This window comes from Notamacropus eugenii, chromosome 2 (assembly GCF_028372415.1).
Source record: "Notamacropus eugenii isolate mMacEug1 chromosome 2, mMacEug1.pri_v2, whole genome shotgun sequence".
Classification (NCBI taxonomy): Eukaryota; Metazoa; Chordata; class Mammalia; order Diprotodontia; family Macropodidae; genus Notamacropus; species Notamacropus eugenii.
Window position 1 is genome coordinate 330,710,566 of NC_092873.1, and position 25,268 is coordinate 330,735,833.

At 41.4% G+C, this 25,268-nt stretch overlaps 1 protein-coding gene across 4 annotated transcripts in view; it reads left to right on the forward strand.

Moving 5' to 3' along the window:
* The window catches only part of AXIN2 (axin 2), a 44,150-nt gene extending 25,929 nt beyond the window's left edge, over window positions 1–18,221 (forward strand). For 3 of the 4 annotated variants that reach the window (XM_072645488.1, XM_072645487.1, XM_072645489.1), the window contains 7 exons: window positions 855–995; window positions 1,431–1,921; window positions 2,195–2,383; window positions 2,671–2,904; window positions 4,631–4,726; window positions 6,288–6,455; window positions 16,277–18,221. In XM_072645488.1, the coding sequence (XP_072501589.1) occupies window positions 855–995; window positions 1,431–1,921; window positions 2,195–2,383; window positions 2,671–2,904; window positions 4,631–4,726; window positions 6,288–6,455; window positions 16,277–16,403 (1,446 nt within the window). In that variant the 3' untranslated portion in view covers window positions 16,404–18,221. The remainder of the gene's footprint in view (window positions 1–854; window positions 996–1,430; window positions 1,922–2,194; window positions 2,384–2,670; window positions 2,905–4,630; window positions 4,727–6,287; window positions 6,456–16,276) is intronic. The other variant, XM_072645490.1, reaches the window with a different exon arrangement.
* Window positions 18,222–25,268: the final 7,047 nt, after the last annotated feature.

The window sequence follows — 25,268 nt, forward strand, 5'->3', positions numbered from 1 at the left end:
AGAAATTAGGAGGAGAGGGTAAGGAGGGTGGGGGGCTAGGGGTGAGGGGGAGGAGGGATAATAGGAAGTGGCTAGAGAACTCTGTGGTAGTGGGTGTTCTCCGTGCTTGCTTCTTTTGGCAAGCATCCTTGTTGCCTTTTTATATTCTGTACTTGATTTGGAGATGTTCCCTTTTCCCTTGACAGATCAGCTTCAGGCAGCCAGACTCAGCAGTGTTCTGCTACCAGCCTGCAGCAGCTTTCTTCATTTTCTGTACAAAGAGATGGTAGGGGGGGTGGGGGGTGGAAAAAAGACAGAGATCTAGGACACTGTTGAGACAACACTACCTCAACACTACCGCCCAGTGTGCGGTCAGGAAATAAATTACCACTTCTTCTCTGATCTGGAGCAGTTTGACTCCTTTTTTCCCCCCTTCCCAATCTTATTTTTTTTAATTTCCAACTCTTTCTGTTTAGATTCAACTTTTTATTCTTTGAGTTGGTTTCTCCCCTCCCCACCTCAGTGGGCTTTTTTTTTTTTTTTTTGATGTTTGACAACAGTCTTTGAAGATTTTCTACTTCAGAGTGGCTACTGATGGGCTGGTTGTACTACAGAGAGAACAAGCAGGGCTTCTCAGAGTGCGACCAACTGCTCCTGCCGAAGGCAAACGCTGGTGGGGACGATGGCTCTCCATGAGGCCACAGCACTGGCTCATAAAAATCCCAAGCAGTCTGTGCCTCATTGCGATCGTCTTTTCATCCAAACATGGAGATGCGACGGGTGTAGTGGGGCCAGGGTAGCTCTGGCGAAGCCGCTGCCACCGCTTGCCCTGCCTGTTAAACATGGCTTGTCCCTTCCTTCTTGGTATTTTGTAGAGAACCCACCGCCTGCCTAAGGAGATGACACCCATAGAACCAGCCATTTTTGCCGCTGAGTTGATCTCCCGGCTGGAGAAGCTAAAGAAAGAACAAGAAAGTTTGGACAATTTGGAGGAGAGACTGCAGCAAATCAAGGAGGTATGAGGCTTAGTTAGCTTCTCCCATGCTAGTTCTGCACTCACACATTGTGTGTGTGTGCGTGTGTACACATGTATAGGTGGTGCGCATGCATGCAGATGCTATCCACCTTCTTTCTTTTCACTCATTCTTCCTACTCCTAGTCTCCCTCCCACCCCCCCACTGCCTTCCGTGGGGCAAAAGGAATGATGGGAAATTGGGGTGGGAGATGGGTGTAGCCAAATCAGTTCTTCCTAGGGAATGAGTTTCCTTTTCTAGGTGTGGAAGATCCTCTGGGGTTTATTCTTGCTGAGTTATATTAACTACTCCAAGACTGAGTGTATTAGAAAGGGCATTTAAATGGGTTTCTTTAGTCTCTAACTCTCTCCCTGCCATTTACCCTTACACATTCCCTGGCTAACTGTATTTCTTTTTACCTCTTATTATAACTTCTAGGATGAAGAAAAGGAGGGGTCAGAGTTGTCAATCAGCACTCGGGAGGTAGCAGCACAGCACCCACTTTCCCTCTTACCATCTGGCAGCTATGAAGAAGACCCCCAAGCTATCTTAGATGACCACCTTTCAAGGGTGCTGAAGACTCCTGGCTGCCAGTCCCCGGGCATGGGGCGGCACAGTCCCCGGTCCCACTCCCCTGACCACCATCACCACTATCACCCCCTGCTCCAACCTGGTGGTCGGCTGCCGCCCCCAGCAATTGCCTCAACTCTCTGCGCACTTGGCAAAGGCTTTGTTACAAAGCAGATGACTAAACATGTATACCACCACTACATCCACCACCACACCATCCCTAAAACCAAGGAGCAGATTGAAGTGGAGGCAGCTCAGAAGGTGCAATGCTTCTGCATTGGGGGCACAGATTATTATTTGTGCTCAAAATGCAAGAGTCACTCCAAGGGACCAGAACTGGCACCAGTGGAGCAGTTTAGGTAAGTGGCAGGCATGCCATGGATTCTCCTTTTGGGACTGTCCTGCAAGCCAGAGCCCTAGTGAGAGTCTGAAATTTATCAAAAGTATCACAGATTTTAGCTGCCCTGGAGAGAATTATGATGGGCCCAGATGCATGAGTATCAACCACTTAACAATCCCTTCACCCCTCTACCTTCCCAACCTTCTAGTTTGCAATTGACAAACTCCAAGAATCCGAGAGTTTAACTGTATCTTTGTGGGTGGGGGTTTGCTTCTCCTTGGTTTTTTTCCAGCAGCCGAGGTAATACGCTATCAAAGCGGAGTGGGAAGGTGACAGAACCATGCTTGGCCTTGTCAGCCAAGGAAGGAGTCCCCGTTGGAACAGGGCTACTGCAACTACCTGGGAATGAGGGGGACAGATCACAGAATGTCTGGCAGTGGATGTTGGAGAGTGAAAGACAGAGCAAGCACAAGCCTCATAGGTAAACACCTCAGCTGGGCACAGTTCAGATGGCCATTACAGAGGTATTACAGGACTAGATAATGTATACAGTAAGCTGAAAACAAGTGGAATTGTTTCCTCCTGCCACCTTAATATTATAAGTTAAAGTGGACTATGGCAGGTTGTCCTCCCTCCCATTCCCCTTTTCGTTTTTCTCTTCTCCTTCTCTCCCTCCTTTCCCTCTCCCCCCAGAAGAGCAATTTCTCTTGAAGTAATATTTTACAGTGTTTTAAAACTAATTTTTTGGTTTTTCTGTTTTCTTCTCAGTGCCCAGAATCCAAAAAAAGCCTATCCTTTGGAGTCAGCCCGAGGAGCCATTGGTGATCGAGCCACCCGCCCCCATCTGTGGGGGAGTAGCATTGGGCACTCCCGCACCATGCCACATACCCATCCCTTCACACAAGACTCTAGCATGACTCCCCTGGGTCCCCCTAACACCCTTGCTCAGCTGGAGGAGGCTTGTCGTAGGTTGGCTGAAGTGTCCAAACCCCAAAAGCAACGGTAAGTGGAAAAAGACAATTAATTGGATAGGTTGGCTTTGCTGCCATTGGACCCTTTGCCCAATCTCATTTTTATTGCACTCTAATCAAAACACTTAATACACGATCTTACTTGGTTAATCTGTGTTATTCCCATTTTACCGGTGAGGAAACTCAGCATAACAGAGGTTGAGTGATGTGCCAGGCACATGCTGTTAAGTGCCCACAGCGGGATTCAAACCTAGGACTTCCAACCCCCAATCCAGGCCAACCTCCACCATACTTCCAGTGGAGTGGTGTCCCATGATAATCTAACATTTATAGAATCCTTTAAGGGTTTCAGCATGGTTTCCCTCATGTGATCCTCACAACCCTGTGAAGTGAGTAGGTACTGTTATAATTCCTATTTTACAGATGGAGAAACTAAAGCTAAGAAAAGTTACGTGACTTGCCCAAGGTCACTTGGCTAGTAGTCACCTTTGCCGACTCCCAAGTCCTACCCTCACTTTCTACACCATTCTGAGCCATGACTGAATTTCGTCTCTGACAGTCAGGAATAGAGCCTTTTCCCAACCTGCACGGAAAGTGTTGGTTAGTTGTCAAGTGTTGGTTAATTGTCAAGTCTACTGCTCACCAAGTTTTAACCAGTTTCTTATAAGTAGTCAGCAAACAGAACAAGTTAGTTGAAGCTTTCCCAAAGGTGGGGATTAGCACTTAGGAGGTTTTCCTACCCCAGGATTCTAAGGACAGGTTAAATGAGATTGAGCAAGTGAACATTCACCTGGCCAATAAGACCATTCTGTTACCTTTTAAAAGCAGCTAGCATTTATATGGCACTTTAAAGTTTGGAAGCAACTTTACCTGCATTTTATCCTCACAATAACCTTAGGAGATAAGTACTATTGTTTTCATCATCCCCATTTTACAGATGGAGAAACTAAGACTGCGAGAAGTTAAATAACTTGCCCAGGGTCATACAGTTAGCAAGTATCTGAGGCAGGATTTGAACCTGGGACTTCATTGACTCTGAATCTGGCACTTACTAATTCCACCACCATATCAGCCGATCACATATTAACTGGCTGGAGGTCTGTTCTGACTCCTCTTAATGAAAATGTATGGGTGCTTTTTTTTTCTCCCCAAACTTCCTAGCACGCGGTAACACCAAGGCCTTATTGTGGTTCCCAAAAGAATTTTAGCCTTATATCCTGGCATTTATGACCTGTGTGACCGTAGGCCTCTGTTTCCTCATCTGTGAAAAAACAAAATGAGGGAGTTGAATTAGATGACCCTTAAAAAGTCCCTTTAGAGCTATGATCCTGTAGTAAGTTGGTTCTGTCTGTGTATCTGGTAGACAAAAGTACATCTGCAAATTCTTGTGTTATTTTCTGATTTGGAGTGCATTTAGAGTAAGAAGGAAAGGGAAGGGAAAGAAGCATTTATTAAGCACCTACTATATTCTAGGACTTGTGCTAAGCATTTTATAAATATTATCTTCTTTGATATTTTGCAGCACTCCTTAGGAGTTAGGTACTATTATTATCATCCCCATTTACTAGTTAAGGAAACTGAGGTAGATACTAAATGACTTGTAAGCACGTGTTTGGGGCTGAATTTGAACTCAGGTCTTCCTTACTCCAGGTTCAGGGCTCTAGCCACTGTGCCACCTAACTGCCCTACTACACTTTTCTGATTGTAAAATGTGACAAGAATGTGATGAATTGTGCATCTCTGGGTGTGTCTCCTAGGTGCTGTCCATCAAGTCTACAGAAGGATAAAAACCACTCTACGATTGGTCATGTGGGAGGTGCCTCCTTCTGCAATCCCGGCCTGGCCCCAGAAGAGTGAGTGCATAGTTCTAAATCCATCTCTATTTTTCATGTCATGGATTTCTTGATTCATAGCTAAAGTTTGACTTGTCACACACATTTTTGCCTATACTATACATTCATGGGAGGAAGTAGGGAAACAGGCATCGATTCCCAAGCTGAGCCAGAAATTATACTCAGTCAGGCTTTATCATTTCTGATTGTTTGATTTGTATTTGCAAGATACAAACCAATAGAGGTGGGTAGCAGGTGGGTTTAGCTTGGAGATAACAGGTACTTGGGAAGCAGGAGAAATTCACACTTACGTGGAAAATTGCCAAAAAGGTAAGTGTGTAAGGTAGCTACTCGAGAGCTAGAAGAGTGCACATATTGCCTCTTCTTGCACAAAAGGGTTAGCTAGTGAAAGGTGATGTACAGCCATTATACCTTGAAAAGGCAAGCTTTTTAAGCTTTTGCTCAGGGAACAAAACCTTTTCCCAAATCTTCCCTCTTCTTTTAAGTTCACTTTCTTGCAAAGTGGACAAAGAATATTGAGAGTAGTCTAATTACAGGATGTTTCTTTTAACAAGAACAGTGATCTCAAGTCATCAAAATAATTAAAGTTTTCTTCCTTAGCCTTTTCAGCAATGAGTAATGTTTAAAGTCCTGACTAGGTTACCTGACTAGATCCTTTCATTTTTAATTGATTGACCTTAAGAAGAGCAGTTTTCTTAGCATTTTTTTTTCCAGAGGCTACTCAAAAAAATTTAGTCCACAGTAATATAGTCTTTCAGATTTCCCTCATCCTCTGACCTCCTAACATTCTGAGCATATGTGTCTCTTCAGAAGTATCACTGGGCATGGCAGCATGGCATTCCTTGCACTCACAGTGGTTTCTCAATTCCCTGGCCATATCTAGTCGTCCTTGGAGAGAACATCTCTGACCATTCAGTTTATTTTAACTTGCTCTTTCTCATGAGAAGAGATCGGAGGAAGACTCATGCAATTTAAGGAATCAAAAAAAAAAAAATCACCCTTCCCCTGTGTATCCCAAACTTGCTTCCACAAGTGATCTGGTAGAAAACATTGACCATGTTCTACAGACTAAATAGATACAAAATTGCAGAAATAGTCAACACAACAATAGAAGAAAAATAATCGATAAGGAGCATTTAAAGAAAATATTGACACTTAGATGGTAGCAAGACAACACTAAAGCAGGGGTTCTTAAGTCAGGGTCTTTTTTAAAAAAATATTTTGATGATTGTATTCCCATATAAAAACATTCTGTCAAATGGGGACCACAATGCAAAAAAGGACAAGAATGCCTGTCCTAAAGAAGCTGTGAATCAAAGAATGGATCACAGAAACAATAGCAGTCCTCTGTTGGAAGCAATCTCTTGACCCCAGAGAGAGATATATATATGGGTTCGTTTCTGAGCTGGGGCATCCCTGACACATTGTGCTTCCAAGAGTCCCTTCACACTCAGAGCTCTAGCCCTCAGTCTGTCTCTGCCAAGGATACCTTCCCACCCCTCCCCTTTTCTTCTGAATTTGTTTAGTTTCCCCCAACCTGTTGCACCTCATTTTATTTCAGTCACAGAGAGCCAAAGAAACTGGCAAGTGTTCACTCTCTTCAGGCCAGTGAACTGGTCGTCACTTATTTTTTCTGTGGAGAAGAAATTCCATACAGGAGGATGTTGAAGGCGCAGAGTCTGACACTTGGCCACTTTAAAGAGCAGCTCAGCAAAAAGGGAAATTATAGGTAAGAATCTTGTGGCTTCTTTCTTCTTCAGGGTTTGTTTGCTTAGATCTAAGAGACAGTCATGAGAAATCTTCCTCAGCCTGACTCTACCCACGAGGGGTAGAAGGAGGAGGGTGGAAGTGGGGGGAGATAAACTTTAAAATGTTTTCTGAGGATAGTGGGTTGTCAAATTTTGTGGAGTTGTTTAGGTTTCCTTCTCCTTTCTTCCTCTCCTTCTTTACCCCTGTCTCTAGGAGAAATAACTCACTAGAAGTAGGGAAGGGTGTCGGTAAACTTTTGTGGTTAATGGGGTTGCTTGAGCCTCATTTACCCTTTCTCCTATATGGGTAGGGATCCTAGGAGCATAGATTTAAGGCTGGAAAAGGGTCTTAAGGACTCTTCTTCAATCTCATTTTATAGATGAAAAAAATGAGGCCTAGTAAAGTTAAGTAACTTATTCAAATAGGGAGTGGCAGAGTCAGGACCTTTGACTCCAAATGTGGAACTCTTTATTTTGTCATTCCCTTCTCTTCTGGGGAAACTATAATATTCAATCCTACCATAAGGCCATTTGGAGTCTAGGAATTTATATTCTTTGATAGAAGGGAAAATGTAGTAGGCTTGGGAGAGAGGAAGAGGATAGGTTACCCTTCCGACTCCAAAGGAAAAATGGACTGAGGCCATTACTCAGGAAATTGTTGAAATTACCATACCTGCAGACCAAGCTTTTTGTCTGATACTCCCGTAGAACTATTTCTACACTTTTCCTTTACTCAGAAGGTCAGAGTCACTTCAGGAAGGTGCTCTTGTGTACTTATAGGCAGTTAAAGAGTTTTGGACAAGTCCATCTTTCCCATTCCTGTAGGCCCAAGCCCATGATTATTTTGACTTCCACATAGTAGACTTTGGTTGCCTTCCATTAATGTTATGGTGGCACTCACAGACCCCAACCAATGTGAATGAACATTTTTCCCACAACTTCTAAAATAATCCATAACTCATATAGGAGTTGTGACTTCTCCTTCCCCCTTGATTTGTTTTCATTGTAAGGCATTCCTTTTAGTCTTGACTAACTGGATGATTAGCAGGATAACAATTTGTGCCTTGAAGAAGTCATCCTCTTTTGGCAAAGTGCTGGTTCCTTTCCAACTTATAGCTTCATCATGCATCTTGGCAGCAGGGTTTTAGCCGTGTCTGCCTGTGGTGAAAAAGAGACCCTTCTCCCATCCCACCCCACCTCCCTCAGAGCCTCTGGGCATGGGCTGACTTTGGGGATAGGCCCCTACTGGCCAAAGATGGACAGAGGCACTGAAATCATGGGAGACTTTATTTTTATTAGCTGCCATGTGCCAGACTTTCAGAGAAGCTGGTGCAGTTTATTCTTTACAGGATTCCATAGAAAAATTCCCAAGAAACTCCAGAGAATTTTCTAAAACTTGTTTCTTTTTGGAGGTAGGAGAAACATGTAAGTTATTATTAAGCAAAATGTTTCTAGGCTCAGATGTCTCCCCTTTTACACGTAGGTGGAGACAATACCAAACAGTTATAAAAAGGATTTTAGAATGTATCTCCCCCCTCCTTTTTTTATCTTGAACAGACATGAGGTGAAACTAATTACACAAATGTGTGCACCTCCAGGGATTCATTTTGATCTTAAGCTTTGACTTTTGGCTGGACTTTGAGTGAAACTGCAGGTGAACTTCAGGGGGAAAGGGGCCATTGAGTTCCGAGGAGCAAGCAGGGACTGGAGGAAAAACTAACCCAGCAGCTTTGGTCACATCTGGCATTGATTTCTTTTTAAGGCACACTTAATAAGCATGTCTTTGAAGCCTTTGCCTTTCATTTAATGCACAAAGACTTGCACAAACGGTTGACTCTCAAATTCGTTATTGATTGGATCAGGCTGTAACCCAGGCCCTTCCAATCTGTCTTATCTCTACTTCCCAGTTCCAAAGTCATTTATCCAGTTCCTTCTTTGGGTTGGGTGGGGGTGGGGTGGGGGTGGGTAGGGAATTGTGGACAATCCCCCCCAACACCTCACGCCAACCCTTTGAAAACACTATATTAAGTACTGGAAACCAGAAAACAGCAAATACCAGAAACTTACGAGGACTAGGACGAGGGGCGGGGGAGAGTGTGGAGTGAGGGGGAACCTGGGCCCTGTTGCGTAATCTCATCATGGCAGGAGTTCAAAAACGGAACAGTAACTCCAGACTTGCCAGATGATATTGGTGCCAGATGTTAGAAAAAAACAAAGTTTGCCACATAAAACATGTTTCGGTGGAAAAAGCCCGTTTCTGCAAGAAAATGAGGGCAGGCAACATGTTTGAAGTTGTTGGAGGGGGAGGATGTTGCTGCCTTTCTCTCCTCTCCAAGATGAGGTGGCAGTTATGGAAAAGATCGTAGCATATTTTCTCAGAGATGCAGAGTTTCTGACCAGATTTGTAAACACCAATGAGATTTGGAGATGGGTGGAGGGCCACTGGTGAAAGAGGACTTACCCCTCTATTTAAAAGGGAGGAACAGTGACTTGATCACCCCTGTTTGTATTATTTTTTTAAAAAAGCTTTTTTTGTTGTTCTGTACTTGAAAAACATCAGACTTGAGCAGTTCTACCTACACAGAAGTACAGAGAGCTTTGTACATGAAACCACAAATCCCTATTACATACAGCTTGCCTTTTAAAAAAAGAATATAATAAATTTAACACTTTCGTTTCAAAACTATCGGGCTTGCATTTTAAAAGAATATAATAAACTTGACACATTCGTTTCAAAGCTGTCGTATTTGTCCCTGTTGTTTTCTGAACGTCGCTGTTTTTTAATGGTACAGTGATCCTCTTGATGGTTTTTTTTTTTGCATCCATATTGTTAGCCCCCGTCTTGGTTCCAAGTGTAGTTCCCTAAATTAGAAGAAAAAAACAACCCTGCCTTATAACAACTCCACACATTGGTTTCATCTGAAGCTGTTGTTGATGCCCCTTTGATGCCCCCACCTCTCTGCCAGGCACACCACCCCACTTGTTCACTGTCTACTCTCTTGGGTTACCCCAAGGACTCTTGAGTTCTCCTATGTGAAATGTTTTCATGGAGTAGTGCTGTGTTGATGCTCTAATTCAGCTGGAAATGCTAAAAACAAGTACCTTGACTAAATGCAGCTGTTTCTCTTTACTCGGCCTTATCTCCCTTGAAAGCATTTGGCTTGCCTTTATTAAAGGGGGGGGGGTGCGCGGAAATCTTAACTGTAACTTAGGGAAAATTCATTCTTTAAAAAAAAAAACCACAAACCTCAAGACAATGGATTATTGGGGGGGGGGGACAGCTCTTTTCTCCCTCCCTCCCCTAGAGTATCGTGACCTTTAACCTGTCAGTGGTCTTTGTTGGTTGAAAATTACAGAGCACAAAGAGCAGCTTTTAATCTATTTGAGGGTCTCCTTTGCCAGTGATCAGATGGCAAAGTGCACTCACTTTGGTTTCTTTGGGAGAGTGGGGAGTGGGTAGCTGGGAGAAGAGTTGTTGCTGTAAATGTTATCCCTTCTACCAGAGGCTAGTCATTTGCTCATATGCAATTAAACAGCCTTAGAAGGAAGAATGGTAGAATGGGATAAAAGGAACCTTTAATCAAGGAGTTAAATAGCCTAATTCAGCATAATAGAAGGGTCCTTTAGAGTTTGATACTTGGGGAAGAGTGAGGCACTGCTAGGGGAAAAGGAAGGTGGCTATATATGTAATGGCTCCATTGTCTGCGCAACCCTAAGTAAAGGGAGTATGTTACTGCCTAACATCTACTGTTTATCGTGATTGGAGTACTTACCTTCATGTGACTGCTGGAAATGGCATTCAAGGAGAGTAAACAAAATTTCTGTACATGCAACCAGGCTAATAATAGGAATCTTCACATAATGTTTCTTTAAGGAACCTTAGAGATGAGTCAGTCTAACCTCCTCATTTTATAGATGAGAAAACTGAAAAGGCCCTAGAGAAAGGATGTGACCCTGCAACTTAGTGCCAGAACTTCTAGTATTAGATCTCAAGAGGCAATATGGTACACTGGGAAAAACATTGGATTTGAAGTTAGAGGGTCTAGGTTCAAATCCCAGCTCTACCACTCTGCTACATGTGACACTGGACAAGTCACACACTGGGTCTGAGGTTCCTCATCTGTAAAATAGGGAGTTGAATGATATGACCTCTAAGGTCCCTTCCAGTGTGAAAACCATGACCCTATCATTTTGACTCAAACTTTTTATAGAACAGCTAAAGATGCTTCTGATTATATCCCTTTTAGGACACCCTCCTAGCTGGGGCTCATAGTATTGATAAGAATCTTTAAATTCTATTTTAAAAATCTGTGTCAAGTGACTTAATTTTAGGAATTGTTTTCCTCTTAAAAACAACGTTTTAGGCAGATTTTGCTGCTAACTCTTGAGTTTGCACATGCATTTTAAATAATGGAATTTCATTCCTTCTCTTTCTATATTGTTCACGTTCTGTTTCTTAGTGCTCTTGCTTCATCTGTGGTCATCATCATAGGTTGACTGTTGGCTGAAGGACATACACATGCACATACTAATGTATTGTTTTAAGGAAGACATTTTGTCGCAGTGAGACAAAATCTCATCATTCCTCCATCACTCCCTTCACACACTTCCCATCTTGGCTGTTAGCTTTATGGTTCATCCATCAAGCACTGAGCTCCTTCTGTGTGTGCCAGGCTCTAAGCTAGGTACTGGAAATAAAGAGTGAAAATTGTTTCTGCTCTCAAGGTGCTTATAGTCTAGCCAGGCACAAACCTCTGTGTGTGTGTGTGTGTGTGTATATATACATACAAGATTATCGGAGTCTGCTCGGTCACTTGTTGGTCACCCCTCATTTTGTTCTTTGCCTTGTTATCATGTTTGCTGCCATCATTCTTAGTTCTAGGATAATTCAAGGGCCATGTTTGATATTTTCTGGTTAATCAGCTCAAGGCTCCCATCCCGGTTTATTCAATGTTATTTAATAAACAAAAGAAGTTTCTTATTTCTCTCTTTACATGAATGCCCCTAACCTCCCAGGATTAAGTTGTTATTGAAATGTTCAGCTATATAATTTATTAATAATATAATCAATAATAACACAAAGCATAAATATTTGCCATAATTTAGCTTTGAGAAAGATCACAGCCAGAGTCACTTAACCATTACTGTAACTGCCAGTGACTTTTTATTTCTAGAAACATAATTCCACTTTTCAGTTCACCCATAGGTTAAGATAATTCCATCAAGAGAGATCTTTTCAAGTTCTTTCTCTCTGTCTTCTCTCCAGCTGTGAAAGGAAAATTCTTTTTTTTTCTCCCAAGCAGTGATTTCCACAATATCCTTTTAACTCAAAGTCACAGTAACTAGATCCTTTGAAGGAAAAGATTTTGAAATGGATGTGATATATACATATGTACATACATACACACACATATACACATATATACCCTCACAAAATTTATTTAAAGTAATTGTAAATAGAAAGCTTATGTGTCTGGAAAGGGCTTGTGGAGAGTGGAATAAGAGCTGAGTCTCAAAGGAAACAGGATTCTGAATGATGGAAAAAGGAGGTAGTAAAGGACAGATAGTAGAATGGAGATGAGAGGGGTGCTGCTTGTGAGGCCATTTTTAGATCTGTACTTTAAGAAAATGCATTTGGCAGATGTGCAAAGGCTAGATTGGAGAGGTGAGAGACCTTGGCAGGGTGACTAGTTAGAAGGCTGTTGCAATAGTCCAACTGAGAGGAGATGAGGGCTTAGACTTGGGGTGGGGGGTGGCTATGAAAGTACAGAGAAGGGGTTGTATACTACATATAGTGTGGGGAAAAGATGATAAGATTTGACAGGCTGTGGGGTCAGTAGAATGAGGAGTTGTGTATAACACAAAAGTTTCAAAATTGATTAAAAAGATGGTGGTAGTCTAGGGCAGCTAGATGATGCAGTGGACAGAGTCCTGGGCCTGAAGTCAGGAAGATTCATCTTTCCGAGTTCAGATTTGACCCCAGATATGTATTAGCTGTATGACCCTGGGCAGGTTACTTAACCCTGTTTGCCTCAGTTTCCTCATCTGTAAAATGAGCTGGAGAAGGAAATGACAAACCACTCCAGCTTTTTTGCCAGAGAAACCCCAAACGGCTTCATGAAGAGTCGGACCCAATTGAAAAATGACCGAACAGCAATAACACCCTCGACAAAAATAGGAAGGTCTAGAAGAAGGGTAGTTTTGGGGAAAAAATAGTAAGTTAAGTTTTACATATGCTGAGTTTGAGATGTCTGTGGGCCATGTAATTTAGTGTCCAGTAGGCAATTGGTGATATGGGACTGGAGCTCAGTCTCTCAGAAGGGAATCTAGGATTAGAAAGATAGATCTGGGAGTCATCAGCATATAAATGATAATTAAACACATGTGAAGTGTTGAGGTCATTGAGAGAGCTCTTTCATACCCATCCCCACCCATAACCCTACCCCTCTATTGGGACACCCGTTCTTGATCTTCTTGAGCGACTTCTGGAATCTCCACCCTGCCCTGTGTGCAATCCTCTCCCCCATAATAAACTTCCTTTCATTTTAGAACTTTTTGTCTCCTTTTTCTTCCATCTTCTCGTACCTACTGAGACCAGGCTTCTGACTACCCCGTATCCTTGATCATCTGTCCCCAGTACTAGTTGTAATTTCTCTTATATCCTCATATACTGTCTCCTTGTTTTCTCATCAACTCCCCCTAAAATGGGAGTCAGGTTACACCTTTATCTCCCATTGCCACTTCCTGACTCTTTTGCTGCTGCTGTAGACACTCAACATCATCTTCTACTTTAAGGTTCATACTATCCAAATCTGTCATTCAGCTTTCTCATGCCTAAGTCAGTCTCCTCCCTACCTCAGTACTTGTCTTTAGCATATGTGTTGATTTTCCCTAATACTGACATCTCCCATTTTATGGGATTATTAAATGCCTATGACCTTTTCCATCACTCTCCCTCACGCAGAGGGATTATTGTGTTGTGGATCTTGCCTTTGCATGGGATTCCTTTTCCATGATCAAGAACTCTTAAATGCCTTCACCTGATCATAATATCCTGTCATCCTTTATGCTTTACTCTTCCCAAAACCTATTCTTTGCCTTCACTGTGATCTCTATTTCCTCCGGCTCTCAGCACTTTCCACACTATCTCTCTTGTTTTGGCAAGACTTTCTTCCCTTTCCAGTCTCCCTTTGGTGCAACAATTCAGCTCTACACCACTCTCTATTCTCATGCATTGCTCTTTAGTCCTGTCAACGTTAACAACCTCCCAAATGGGAATCCTGAATTATACCTGTCATCCATCTCTTTTACTGCTATTGCTGAATGGCAATGGTAGAAGTCATGTGAGTGGACTAGATTCTCTGCAAATTTGTTATCTAATCTGAACTGGACCTTCAGGGAAGCAAGACCGGTCTTTTACTCCTTCCTAATTGAGTCTCACTACCCACATATAATATTACATATTGTCTCTGGTCTCTCCACTGAGGATCTCACTTCACACTTTATGATGAAAATACAGACCATTTGCTGTGAGCCTTCATATTTTCCCCCTTCTTATTTTGCAACCTTTTTATATACCATCTCTCCTTTGTTCCAGTCTGATAAAGAGGTGACTCCTCACCAAGCCCAGACACTGGAATCTACTTGGTGACAGGGCAGAGTCAAGAGTGACACTGCTATTATACTGGAATGATAGTGGTGCCCTCAACAGTAGGAGGGGAAGTCTGGAAGTAGTTTGTGTATACTGAACCTATCACCTCCCATCTTATCCTACTCATAGCCCTCATTGTAAATCTCCCCTCCTTCTAGTGTTCATTATTTTCCTCCTTTCTAAGGTTTCCTGTCCTGCTGCCTACAGATATGTCCAGATTATTTTCTATCCTTAAAAAACCCTTACCAGATCCTACCATCTCCACTAGCTATTATCCTCTCTCTTCCCTTTCTCAGCCAGCCTCCTAGAAGAAGTCATCAGTATCATGTGACACTAGCTTCCCTTCTTCTTACTCTCTTCTGTACCCTCATCAGTGGCTTCCATCCTCACCACTCTACTGAAATTGCTTCCCTTGAAAGTTACCAGTGATCTCTTAATGGCCAAACCTAATGGCCTCTGTTTTTTTAGTTCTCATCTTTCATGATCCCTTGGCAACACTTGGCACTATTGATCACTCTCTCCTCTTAGACACTCTTTCTAATGAGTTTTTGTGACACCACTCTCTTCCTTTTCTCCTGTGTGTCTGATTCTTCTCAATTTCCTTTGCTGGCTCATCTACAGAAGTCCCCTAACTATGGATATTCCCCAAAACTCTTTTGAGTCTTGTTTCTTTGTTCTTACTTTGCGACCTAATCAGTTCCCATGGGTATAATTATCTATGCAAATAAATTCAAGATCTATAACATATATTCTTGTTTCATTTGAACTCAAATCCTGCCTACTTGACGTTTCAAACTGGATATTTTGAAGGCATCTCAAACTCATCATGTCCAAAAGAGAATACATGATCTTTCCCTTCAAGCTGCCCCTTCTTCCAGTCTTCTCTATCACTGTGGAGGGGTAACCAATATACTTCCAATATAACCTTAGTGTCATCTTTGACCCAATCAGTTACCAAATCTTGTCATTTTTGTCTCCATAACATAACTAGCCTGTGGCCCCATCTTTATATTTACGCAGACCACCCTGTTTCAGACCCTCACCTCTTGTCTGGACTGTTGGAATAGCTTGCTAACTGATCTACCTAATTCTCTAGTTTCTCCCCACTCTTTTCCATTCTCTACCCCAGCTTACAAAATGATTTTCCTAAAAAGCAGATCTGACACAGAGTAAGCTACTTAGTACCTATTCAGTAAATTCTAGTGGATTCCCTCTCTCCTTTAGAATAAACTATAAACCATCATTCAAAGTTCTTCACAAACTGCTCCCCTCCTACTTTTGCAGATTTATACATTACTACCTCTATATACCCTATGGTCCAGCTATATCAGACTAATTATCACAGATGGCCCTCCACATGTCTCTCTGCCTTTGTACTGACTGTCCCCCATGCCTGAAATGTGTTCTATTTCTTAGAATCTCAGGTTTCATTCAAGATTCAGCCCTATTACCTTGTTCTGCATGACCTCTTTCATGGTCCAGCCAGCTTCTAGTGTCTTCCTCTCTAGTGTTACTGTGTGTTCTTCATCTGTATTTCTTCTACGTCTGTATATTGCCATGTAATTACCCCTATTAGAATGTTAACTCCAGGGCAAGGATTGTGTGACTTTTTTTCCCCCTTTAATCTCCAGTACTTAGGATAGCTCTTGCCTCATAGTAGGCACTTAATAAGTGCTGGCTTGATTGAGGGTTATTATAGAAAGAGTAATAGATTTGGAACGGAAGACCTGGGCTCAGATCCTGGCTCTGCCACTTTACTAGCTATATAACCTTTGGTAAGTCACTTAACTCAGGGATGTTTAACATAGCATTAAGTTTTCAAGCTATCTATGAAATTGGATGGGGGAAAATGACATCTTTATTTTCACTAACCTCTAACTGAAACTTAGCATTTTCTTCAATTATGAGTTTTAAGTAAAATTCTTTTGAGAAGTAAACCATAGTGTTCACTACACTCCCAGAGAGAGAGGTCTGTAAAAGTTGAGAATCCCAGACTTAAAGTCTCTAGGGCTTTAGTGTCCGCATGTGTGAAATGAGGAAGTTGGATTAGACATTCTCCAAAGGCCTGTCCTGCTCTAAATCCTATAATGCTGTGAATCCCCAAAATGCCCTTTCATTGAATGCTCTTATGGTTTTTGTTTTTCTTTTCAGGTATTATTTCAAAAAAGCAAGTGATGAGTTTGACTGTGGGGCTGTTTTTGAAGAAATTTGGGAAGATGATACGATACTCCCAATGTACGAAGGAAGGATTCTGGGGAAAGTAGAAAGGATTGATTAATTTTTATTTTGGTGGTGGTGGGTGGCAGTGGAAACAACTTTTTTGCCTCTGTTTCCTAAGAACTGTTGAAACAAAGCTAAACGATACCTGTCTTGGAAATGACGAAGAAAGATATTTTGAAGGAAAATTGAATCAATGAAGAACAAAGAACTCTAGGAAGACTTGGCGAGTCAGCCGTCATTATTCACTGGGTACGGAAATAAGAAAAAGCCCTGAACTATTTATTAAGAAGATGGCCACTCTTGGCTACTGAAGATGCCAATCATTTTTGAGAGACTTCCTTACATATCACTTCCTAGAGATCTAAATCCATAAACTAAGAAAAACTGTATAGCTTCCCTGAACAGGAATCCTTACTGATATTTATTGATCCTGGTATTTCCTTTTACATCCAGTTAATGGATATGCTGCTTTAACAGTGGAGAGGGGAAAGAGGAACTTTAATTGTTCCATTCAAATGTAGGAGTTTAGCTAGGAGTGAATTAACCATGTCTTATCGTTTAAAAGGAATTAATGCTTTGCCCAGTATTCTCCAAGTGAAGTTAGATTGTTTTAATGGTGTCCTATGGTAGAGTGGAGAGCTGGCCTCCAAGTCAGGTGAACTTGGGTTGAAGTCCTGATTGACATTTGCCTGAGGTCACACAGCCAGGATGTCACTTGGTCTTTCAGTGTCCCAGGCAGCCTTCTAAGACTTATAGCTGCAGAGAAGGTGTCAACCTGCTTTGGTAGAGGAAGTTCCTCTTTTGGGACTTCCCTATACCAATGAAATCACAGGTTTAGTCCCTATTCCTTTGCCTGTACTATAAATACACATAAAAATTGGTGAATTAAGAAAAAATCTATGCTGCTCTAACTTGTGATAAAGATCTTAATGTTTAAATATGATGCATTATCACTATGACACAAGAACACTATTTGATTTGGAGAATTTGTGTAGCATGGGTGCTGTGAGGATCATACAGCTGAGATCCCTAGTATGGTCAGTGCCTGACTCCTTAGTTGGATGGTCTGAGTGATCTTTCCCATGAGATTCTGTGTCCTTTCTGCCTCCCCCGCCCCATCCAGAGGACCCAATCATATACAGGATAAAATAAGCGCATGCCATGTAACTAGCTCATGTAGGAGATGATTTTAGCATGCCCTTTATTAAAAGTGCAGTGTCTTTAAGACCTTCGGGTCCAGGGGAAGATTCAGACTTTGTAGTTTGAAGTCTTCACTTCTTCCCTTTCTGTCCTCATTCCTCTCCTGTACTCCCCTACTCCCATCCCCCAACACCACTATAGACCTCAGAGGAAACTGCACCGAAATTTTGAAATGGTTCTTTCATCCATGTTGCCCCTGCAGCCCCCAGATAAAAAGGGTGGACGCAAACCCAGAAGCAGCACTTCCTTCCCCAAGAGTCTGTCATTTTGATGTTTGGGTTTTTCGTGTTAAGTTAATGTGTGCATTCTGTATGTCATTACTACCTTGTACTGTAAGTTTGTATATATTGTATGGTGAAAGATTATTAATACACTATCTCTAGTGTTTGAAATGGAATCAGTACAGTACCTGTGCCTGCATGGTGGGTTATACCGTGTATCGCCCTGTATTGAGGGCTCAACTTTCCCTTGTTTTTTGAAAGGGGTTTATGTATAAATATATTTTATGCCTTTTTATTACAAGTCTTATACTCATGACTTTTGCCATGGTGTTTTGTTCTACTTACACTGTAAATTATGCATTATAAAGAGTTTCATTTAAGGAAAATTACTTGGTACGATAATTATTGTAATTAAGAGATGTAGCCTTTATTAAAGTTTTATATTTTTCAAATTAGCATTGTGTCTAAATTCTTGGTGAGAGGGAAGGGACATCATAATTTTCAAAATGTTATTCTTCATATCATGCTGTTTGCCTATTATTATCCTACGGTCTTATCAGGTTGAGTTTTTCTTGTAGTTATATTCTATCTGTGTGACCAACTTTACTCTGATGGGTCTGTCATCTCATCAATGTGATATGAACTCCCTCCAGCAATTCGGATTGAGGTCTCAAAATTATGTCTATTGTCCATGTCTTAGAAGCCCTCTGCAGTGGGGAGGTTGTGGTGCAATATTCCAAAGTCCTCTGTGGCAGAAAGGGGGGAGTGCGCCATTCTATAGGCTTTCCTTGGCGTGCCAGGCGTTGTGCTAAGCACTTCACAATTATTTCATTTTATCCACTATCCTGGGAGGTAGATGCTATTATTTTACCTGTATTACAGATGAAGAAACTGAGGCAAACAGGTTAAGTAGACTTGTCCAAGATCACACAGCTAGTAAATATCTGAGATTGGATTTGAACTTGGGTCTTCCTGATTCCAGGCTCAGTGTTTCATCTATTGCACCACCTAGCTGCCTCATCTCTAACACATTGCATAGACACCAGGAGAACACGTAGTCTGACCCATTAGTTAAGCCCTCCTCTTCAAAGATACGACTGGCCCATTTTCTTTCCAAGTCATGCATCTTTCTGAAGGCTTCTTTTACACAGCTTTGTAGGTAATGTGTTACAGGAATCCCTGGTTTCCTTTAAGACAGCCCAAGTTCCCCCTTAAGCCTTCCCATTGACATTTTAGTGACATCTAACTTAAAAGTTTTTGGACTCAAAAGTTATTTGGCAGAATATTGCTGTTACAAAGATAGGGCTTTGTTTCAGGCAGAAGTTCAGAGTTATTAAAAGCAGTGGGTAATTTCCCAAAAGAATCCATCCCACTTCCCTTTTTGTTGACCTTTGCAACATTTGGCACTTGACTACCTTCTCTCTGGGCTTTAATGATATGGCTCTCTCCTCATTCTACCTGATACCTCAGCCAACCTTGCAGGATCACCATCCTAACCCTGCTGCTGCCTGTGCATGGGTGTTCTATTTCCTGCTTCTATACCCAAGTTTTTGTTTTCTGCTTTACTCCTGTTGTTCCTGGTCTGTCCCTCCCCGATCCCTGTGGGCGTCTCAAATTGAACACATCCAAAACAGAACCCATCTTTTCCTGCAAAACTCCTAATTTTCCCACTATTCTAGTCACTCAACTTGGCAACCTCTGAATCATTGACTTCTCTCACCCTGTGCATCCAATCAGTTGGATTTTTCCACTTAGAATCATCATCCTGATCACCTTGCACCTGAACTGTTGCAATGACTAATCCATCCTTACACAGATACTCAGCTGATATTCCTGAAACACAAATGTGAGCACACCATTGCCTTTCTCAAGAAATTCCAGTGGGCCCCTCTTTCTTCTGGCTTTTGAAGACACAATCTAGCTTATGTCACCTTTTCAGAGCTTCTTTCACATGACTCTCCTTCATGCACTCAAATGTTTCAGCCTAACTGGCCTGCTTTCTGTTTCCCATATGTGGCATCACATCTCCCTTCTCTCCCTTCACTCCATGCCTTTGCACAGACTACCCCTTATGCCTTCTGTCTTGTCTTGGCTCCATAAAATCCTTGGCTGTTTTTTAAGTGGTCAGTTTTCACGGCACCTCCAGGAAGTCTATAGTGGTACCTCCCTGTTGCCACTACTCTCTTGCCCCACTCCCAAATTACTCTGCTTACATTTTGTATTTAATTTTCTTTGTACATTTAGTTTTCCTCTCAATGGAACAGAATAGACCTGTGGAATAGAATAGCCCTCTTGGGGGAAGGGACTCTTTTTTTTTTTTTTTTTGTCTTTGTTCCCCAGTGCCTAGCACAATGTTTAATATAAAGTAAATACTTAATAAATGTTTATAGAATTAAATTTCCTTATGGTCAATTTCAGGCCCAGCTCATTGTCCACCCAAAATGTCTAAGATATATGTATTGATAGACTTGCTCAGTGGTTTATGCAACTTCATATTAATCTTAAGCTTTTTTGTAAAATCATTTTACAGTCATGTCTGATTCTTCATGACTCCTCTGGAGTTTTTCTTGGCAAAGATACTGAAGTGCTTTGCCATTTATTTCTTCAGCTCATTTTACAGATGAGGAAACTGAGGCAAACAGGGTTAAGTGACTTGTCCAGGATCACCCAGCTAGTAAGTGTCTGAGGTTGGATTTGAAGGAAGAGTTCTTCCTAACTTCAGGCTTGGTACTCCATACACTGTACCACCTAACTGCCTCTCAGTGCCCTTAGGATTGTGTTAGCTTCAGTACAACCTTCCTTCTAATATACTTTGCCCTTTTTTTGAGTGGCATATACCTCATATAGCATATAGGAACTGTGATGTTAGGTTCCAAATGGGGTTGTTCTTCCGTCACCGATATTTTACCATAGAAACCTTTATAGATCTTTTCCATTCCTCACCTGCTTGCCATTATTCCAATTTCTTCCTTAAACTCACCCTGGGATCATTTAGCTTAGTTGGATCTCGCACAAAGCTCTTGTTTTTCTCTCCTTCGGCTCTTGTTTTATGAGGTGATTTTACTCAAGATCATCCTCCATAAAATATCACAAATGCATTTACATTTTAAACTTGTGTTGCCCTTGGCTACCATATTTCTGTACTTGACCAACCAGTAAAATATTTGCTTAACTATATAGTCAAGCATAGTTTCCTCTGGTCTCCTTTGTGTGGCAATTAGTTTCCATTGGTTAACTTCCTTAGGAAATCATAATGATCCATGTTAATGTCACGTCATCTATCCATTTCAAACTTTTTGGCAGCAGTGGATTGTTACACATTAGGTTTGGGTTTTCACTATTGGGTATCATATTTTCTCTTATTTATTCTTCTAATTTAGTATTAGCTTCAACTTGTGTTCTAATAAATTGGTGTCCTGAGAAGAAGTACACATATAACTTATTTTGAACTGACTTCTCAATCAGTAATCAATCATTTCCTATATACCAACACTATAAACAATAGCATTGGTGTGGGGTTTGTTTGGGTTTTTTTTTCCATACTTGTCATCTGCAGTTCAACTCTTTGAAGAAAGTATTTCTGATTTATAGGTGCTGAGGACTCTGTATAGTACGTAGGCCTTTGATCTTTTTCGTTACTACAGACTCACTTTTTTGTATATTTTTTCCCATCTTACTCAATGTCCAACTCAGGGCTCAATGCACTGAAATCACCCGGTGTTAATTTAATTTGGAGGGTCTTTTGGTGTAGTATGTAGCTCTTTACTCCTCATCCTCTGCAACAGATGTTGGCATATAAACTGCAGTTATCTTCATTGTTGCAAATGCTCATCATGAGTACTGCCATAGGAGATGGCCAGATGTCCCACGAAATGATGTTTATTGTTGCCCTTGGACACATGATAAAACCAACTCTGCCAGCTCCTTTATTTGCCAGGGGAATCTGTGAGCCATCCTTCCATTTAGCTGCAAATGCGCTTTGTCTTCTGGTTTTATTTACATGATGACCATCGTTAGTTCTCTGCAATCAGTGATTTACTGTATTTTTTGAATCATGGTGTGCTATCATTTTAAAGCCAGAAGGGACCTTTTTTAGATCATCTGTCTAAACCTCTCTTTTTACAAATGAGGAAACTAAGGCTGAGAAATCAAGTGACCCATCTAAGGTCATACAACTAGTTAATGGTAGTACTGGTTCTAGCATCCAGGTCTGTGTAACTCTGAATCCAAAGCTCTTTTCACTCTAGCATATAAGGTTTTTTTTTTCTTTTTCCTGGTTTTGGTTTTTGGTTTTTTTTTTTTTGGCCATAAGTTGCCCCCTAGTAAATCCTGGCCAGGTTCTGCTCTAAGCAAAATTGTAAAGTAGGCCAAATGTGACTTTGATTCCTTCCCAATTTCCCTTTGCAGTTTAACAGGGCAACTCTCTCTCTCTCTCTCTCTCTCTCTCTCTCTCTCTCTCTCTCTCTCTCTCTCTCTCTCTGTCTCTCTCTGTCTCTGTCTGTCTGTCTCTGTCTGCGTGTCTCTCTCTGTCTCTGTCTCTCTCTCTGTCTCGCAGAAAAATGACGTGGCTAGACCTCTGTATAAAGAAGGTAAATTGGAAGGGGTATTACATCAGACGTCTGTTCTACAGGCTACAGGAGAAATAGATTGAAAGGAGAAGATTGTGGTAGTAGACCATAGGGCTGGGATACGAAAGATGAGAGAAAGGACAGTCAAAGTTACCGCCAAATCATTGGAGGGTGTTTTGGGGAAAGAAGCCTCAGCAGGTTGAGTTTGAGGTGTAAAACTATGTGGTGAATTACAGTGGAAACAGAACAGAAAAAGACCAAGGACAGAGTCCCAGGGGATATCTACCTTAACAATAATAGCTACCATTTATTAAGTACTTAAGGTTTACAACAATCCAAAATTCCTAAATCCCTTTGTCAGATCAGAACTTCCTAGCATGCAAACCCTGATTATGCCTTTCCTTTCCTGAATCTGTTTTTCTTCCTCACCAGGCCCTCCAATCCCTCAATCCCCCTGCATTCTCTCAGACCACCACCTCTTGCTCTGTCGTTACCTTTTTTCCCTTCCTAATCTTGACACTATTATTAACCAGTTCAGTGATATACTACTTGTTCTCGTATCCCTTGCACCCCTGCTCTTTTGATGCTCAGGCCTTGCCAAATGCCCAGCCTTGGATGACTCCCACTTATCTGCCTTTTCACCTCCTAACTCATGCTGTTGAATGGGTCTGGAGGAAATTATGCAATGGAGTTGACTGGGTTCACTTTAGATTTATGTAATCTAATTTCAACTGCCCGCAAGACAATCCTTTTAGGCCTCCCTAATTGATCCATTTAGCTCTCCACAGAAGCCATTCCAAACCTTCTCTTCTGTCCTTGAGCCAACCAAACCATTCCTTTTCCCTTTGTCAGTTGAAGCCTTTGAATCATACTTTACTGAAAAAAAAAGACTATTCATGTAAGATCTCTCTTTTTCTCCTCTTTTACTCCAATCTCTGATAAAGTGACTCTTTTGGCCAAGACTACCATACCCTTCTGTCTTCTCTCACAGATTTCCTTCACAATCATCTTTCGTGCTCATCTTCAATCATGCCCTATCTATTGGTGCCTCCTACTTCCAAAGATGACCAAGTTCCTCCCTGAAAAAAACTTCACTAAGCCTTATTATTCCTTCAACCTATCATCCTGTATATTTCTCCTTCCTTTTCACAGTAGAAACACCTAGAAAAAAAAGTCTACACTCGTTGTTCCACTTTCTCTCCTCTCCCTCTTTTCCTAATTCTTTGCATTCTGGCTCCTGACTTCATCAACCAACAGAAACCTGTTTCTCTCCAGAATTATTAATGATCTCTCAATTGCCATATCTTATGGTCTCTTTTCAGTCCCTATTCTCGTTGACCTCTTTGCAGTATTTGGTACTGTGGCTTATCCTTTCTTCTCATGTACTCTCTCTTTTCCAGGTTTTCATCGCATTACTCTTTCTCTTCCTACTGTTTGACCATTCCTTTTAAGTCTCCTTTGTTGGGTTTTTTTTTTGTCTATATAACACCTCCTAAATATGGATGTACCCAGGACTCTGTCCTGGACCCTCTTTTATATTCTCATATTTTATCACTTTATCATAAACCTCTATGGATTTAATTATTACCTCTATGCAGATGACTCCTAATTCTACATATCAACCACTTGCTTCTCTCCTGAGCTCTAGACATGTATCTCCAATTGTCTATCAGATATTTCAAGCTGGACATATACAACTGAACTCACTGTATTTCTACAGTTCCTTGCCACCTTGCTTCTGAGGTTTTTTTTTCCCAGTCAAAGGATTCGGTTATACAGATTCATGACCTCAGGGTTGCCTCTGACACTTCTCTTTCTCTTACCTTGCATATTTAAATAGTTTCCATATATTGTCATTTATATCTTTACAATATCCCTTTACTCCATCCTCTTCTCACATGGTCACTACCCTACTTTGGACCTTCACCATCTTTCATCTGGAGTACTATAATAGCCTGCTAATGGGTCTTCCTGCCACTCTCACTTTTCCAGTCAATCATTCACACAACTGCTAAATGATTTATTTAAAGGACCTGTCGTATCATATCACTCCTTTACTCAATAAATTCTAATGAATCCTTACTGCCTATTTGTTCTTGCAGTTCAATTGTGTTAAACTCTTTGTGAACCCATATGGTATTTTCTTGACAAAGGTACTGGAGTGGTTTTCTATTTCCCTTTCCAACTTATTTTATAGATGAATAAACTGAGGCAAGCAGGGTGAAATCACTTGCTCAGGGTCACATGACTAGTGTCTGAGGTCAGATTTGAACTCAGGATGATGAGACTTCCTGACTTCAAGCCCAGCACTCTATCCACTGTGCCACCTCTCTGCTTTTCTCTATCACCCCTGGAATCACATATAAACTCTTCTATGGTTTTTAAAGCTCTCCACAACCTGGCCTCAACTTACCATTCTCAGCTTATTATGAGTAGCTCCCTTTCATGCACTCTCTAACCCAGACAAATTGGACAAGTTGGTCCTCATACGCAGCACTCCACCTCCCATCTCTGTGCTATTGCACTTGTTCCCCCTCATGTCTAGAATCCCTACAGTCCCTTGTTTCCTTCAAAATTCTACTCAAGTGATACTTTCTCCTTGAAGTCTTACCTAATCCCCCAATCTGCTAGTGTCCTTCAAAAAATGTATCTTGTATTTATTTCATATATACTTACTTTTGTGCATATTTCCTCCTCCTTGCTAAGGCTCACTCTTCTGCCCAAGCCCTAGAATCTCATCTCTTCCACAATCTTGCTCCAGGAATCATCTTTTCTCATGCATCTTCAATCTCATCCTTTCCACTGGCACTTTCCCATCTGCTTATGAACATGTTCAGGTCTTCTCACTTCTCAAAAAGACTTCCTTTTATCTCATCCTGCAATTATATTTACCTATCTGCACATGTGTTGTCCTGCCCTCCCCTTCCTGACACG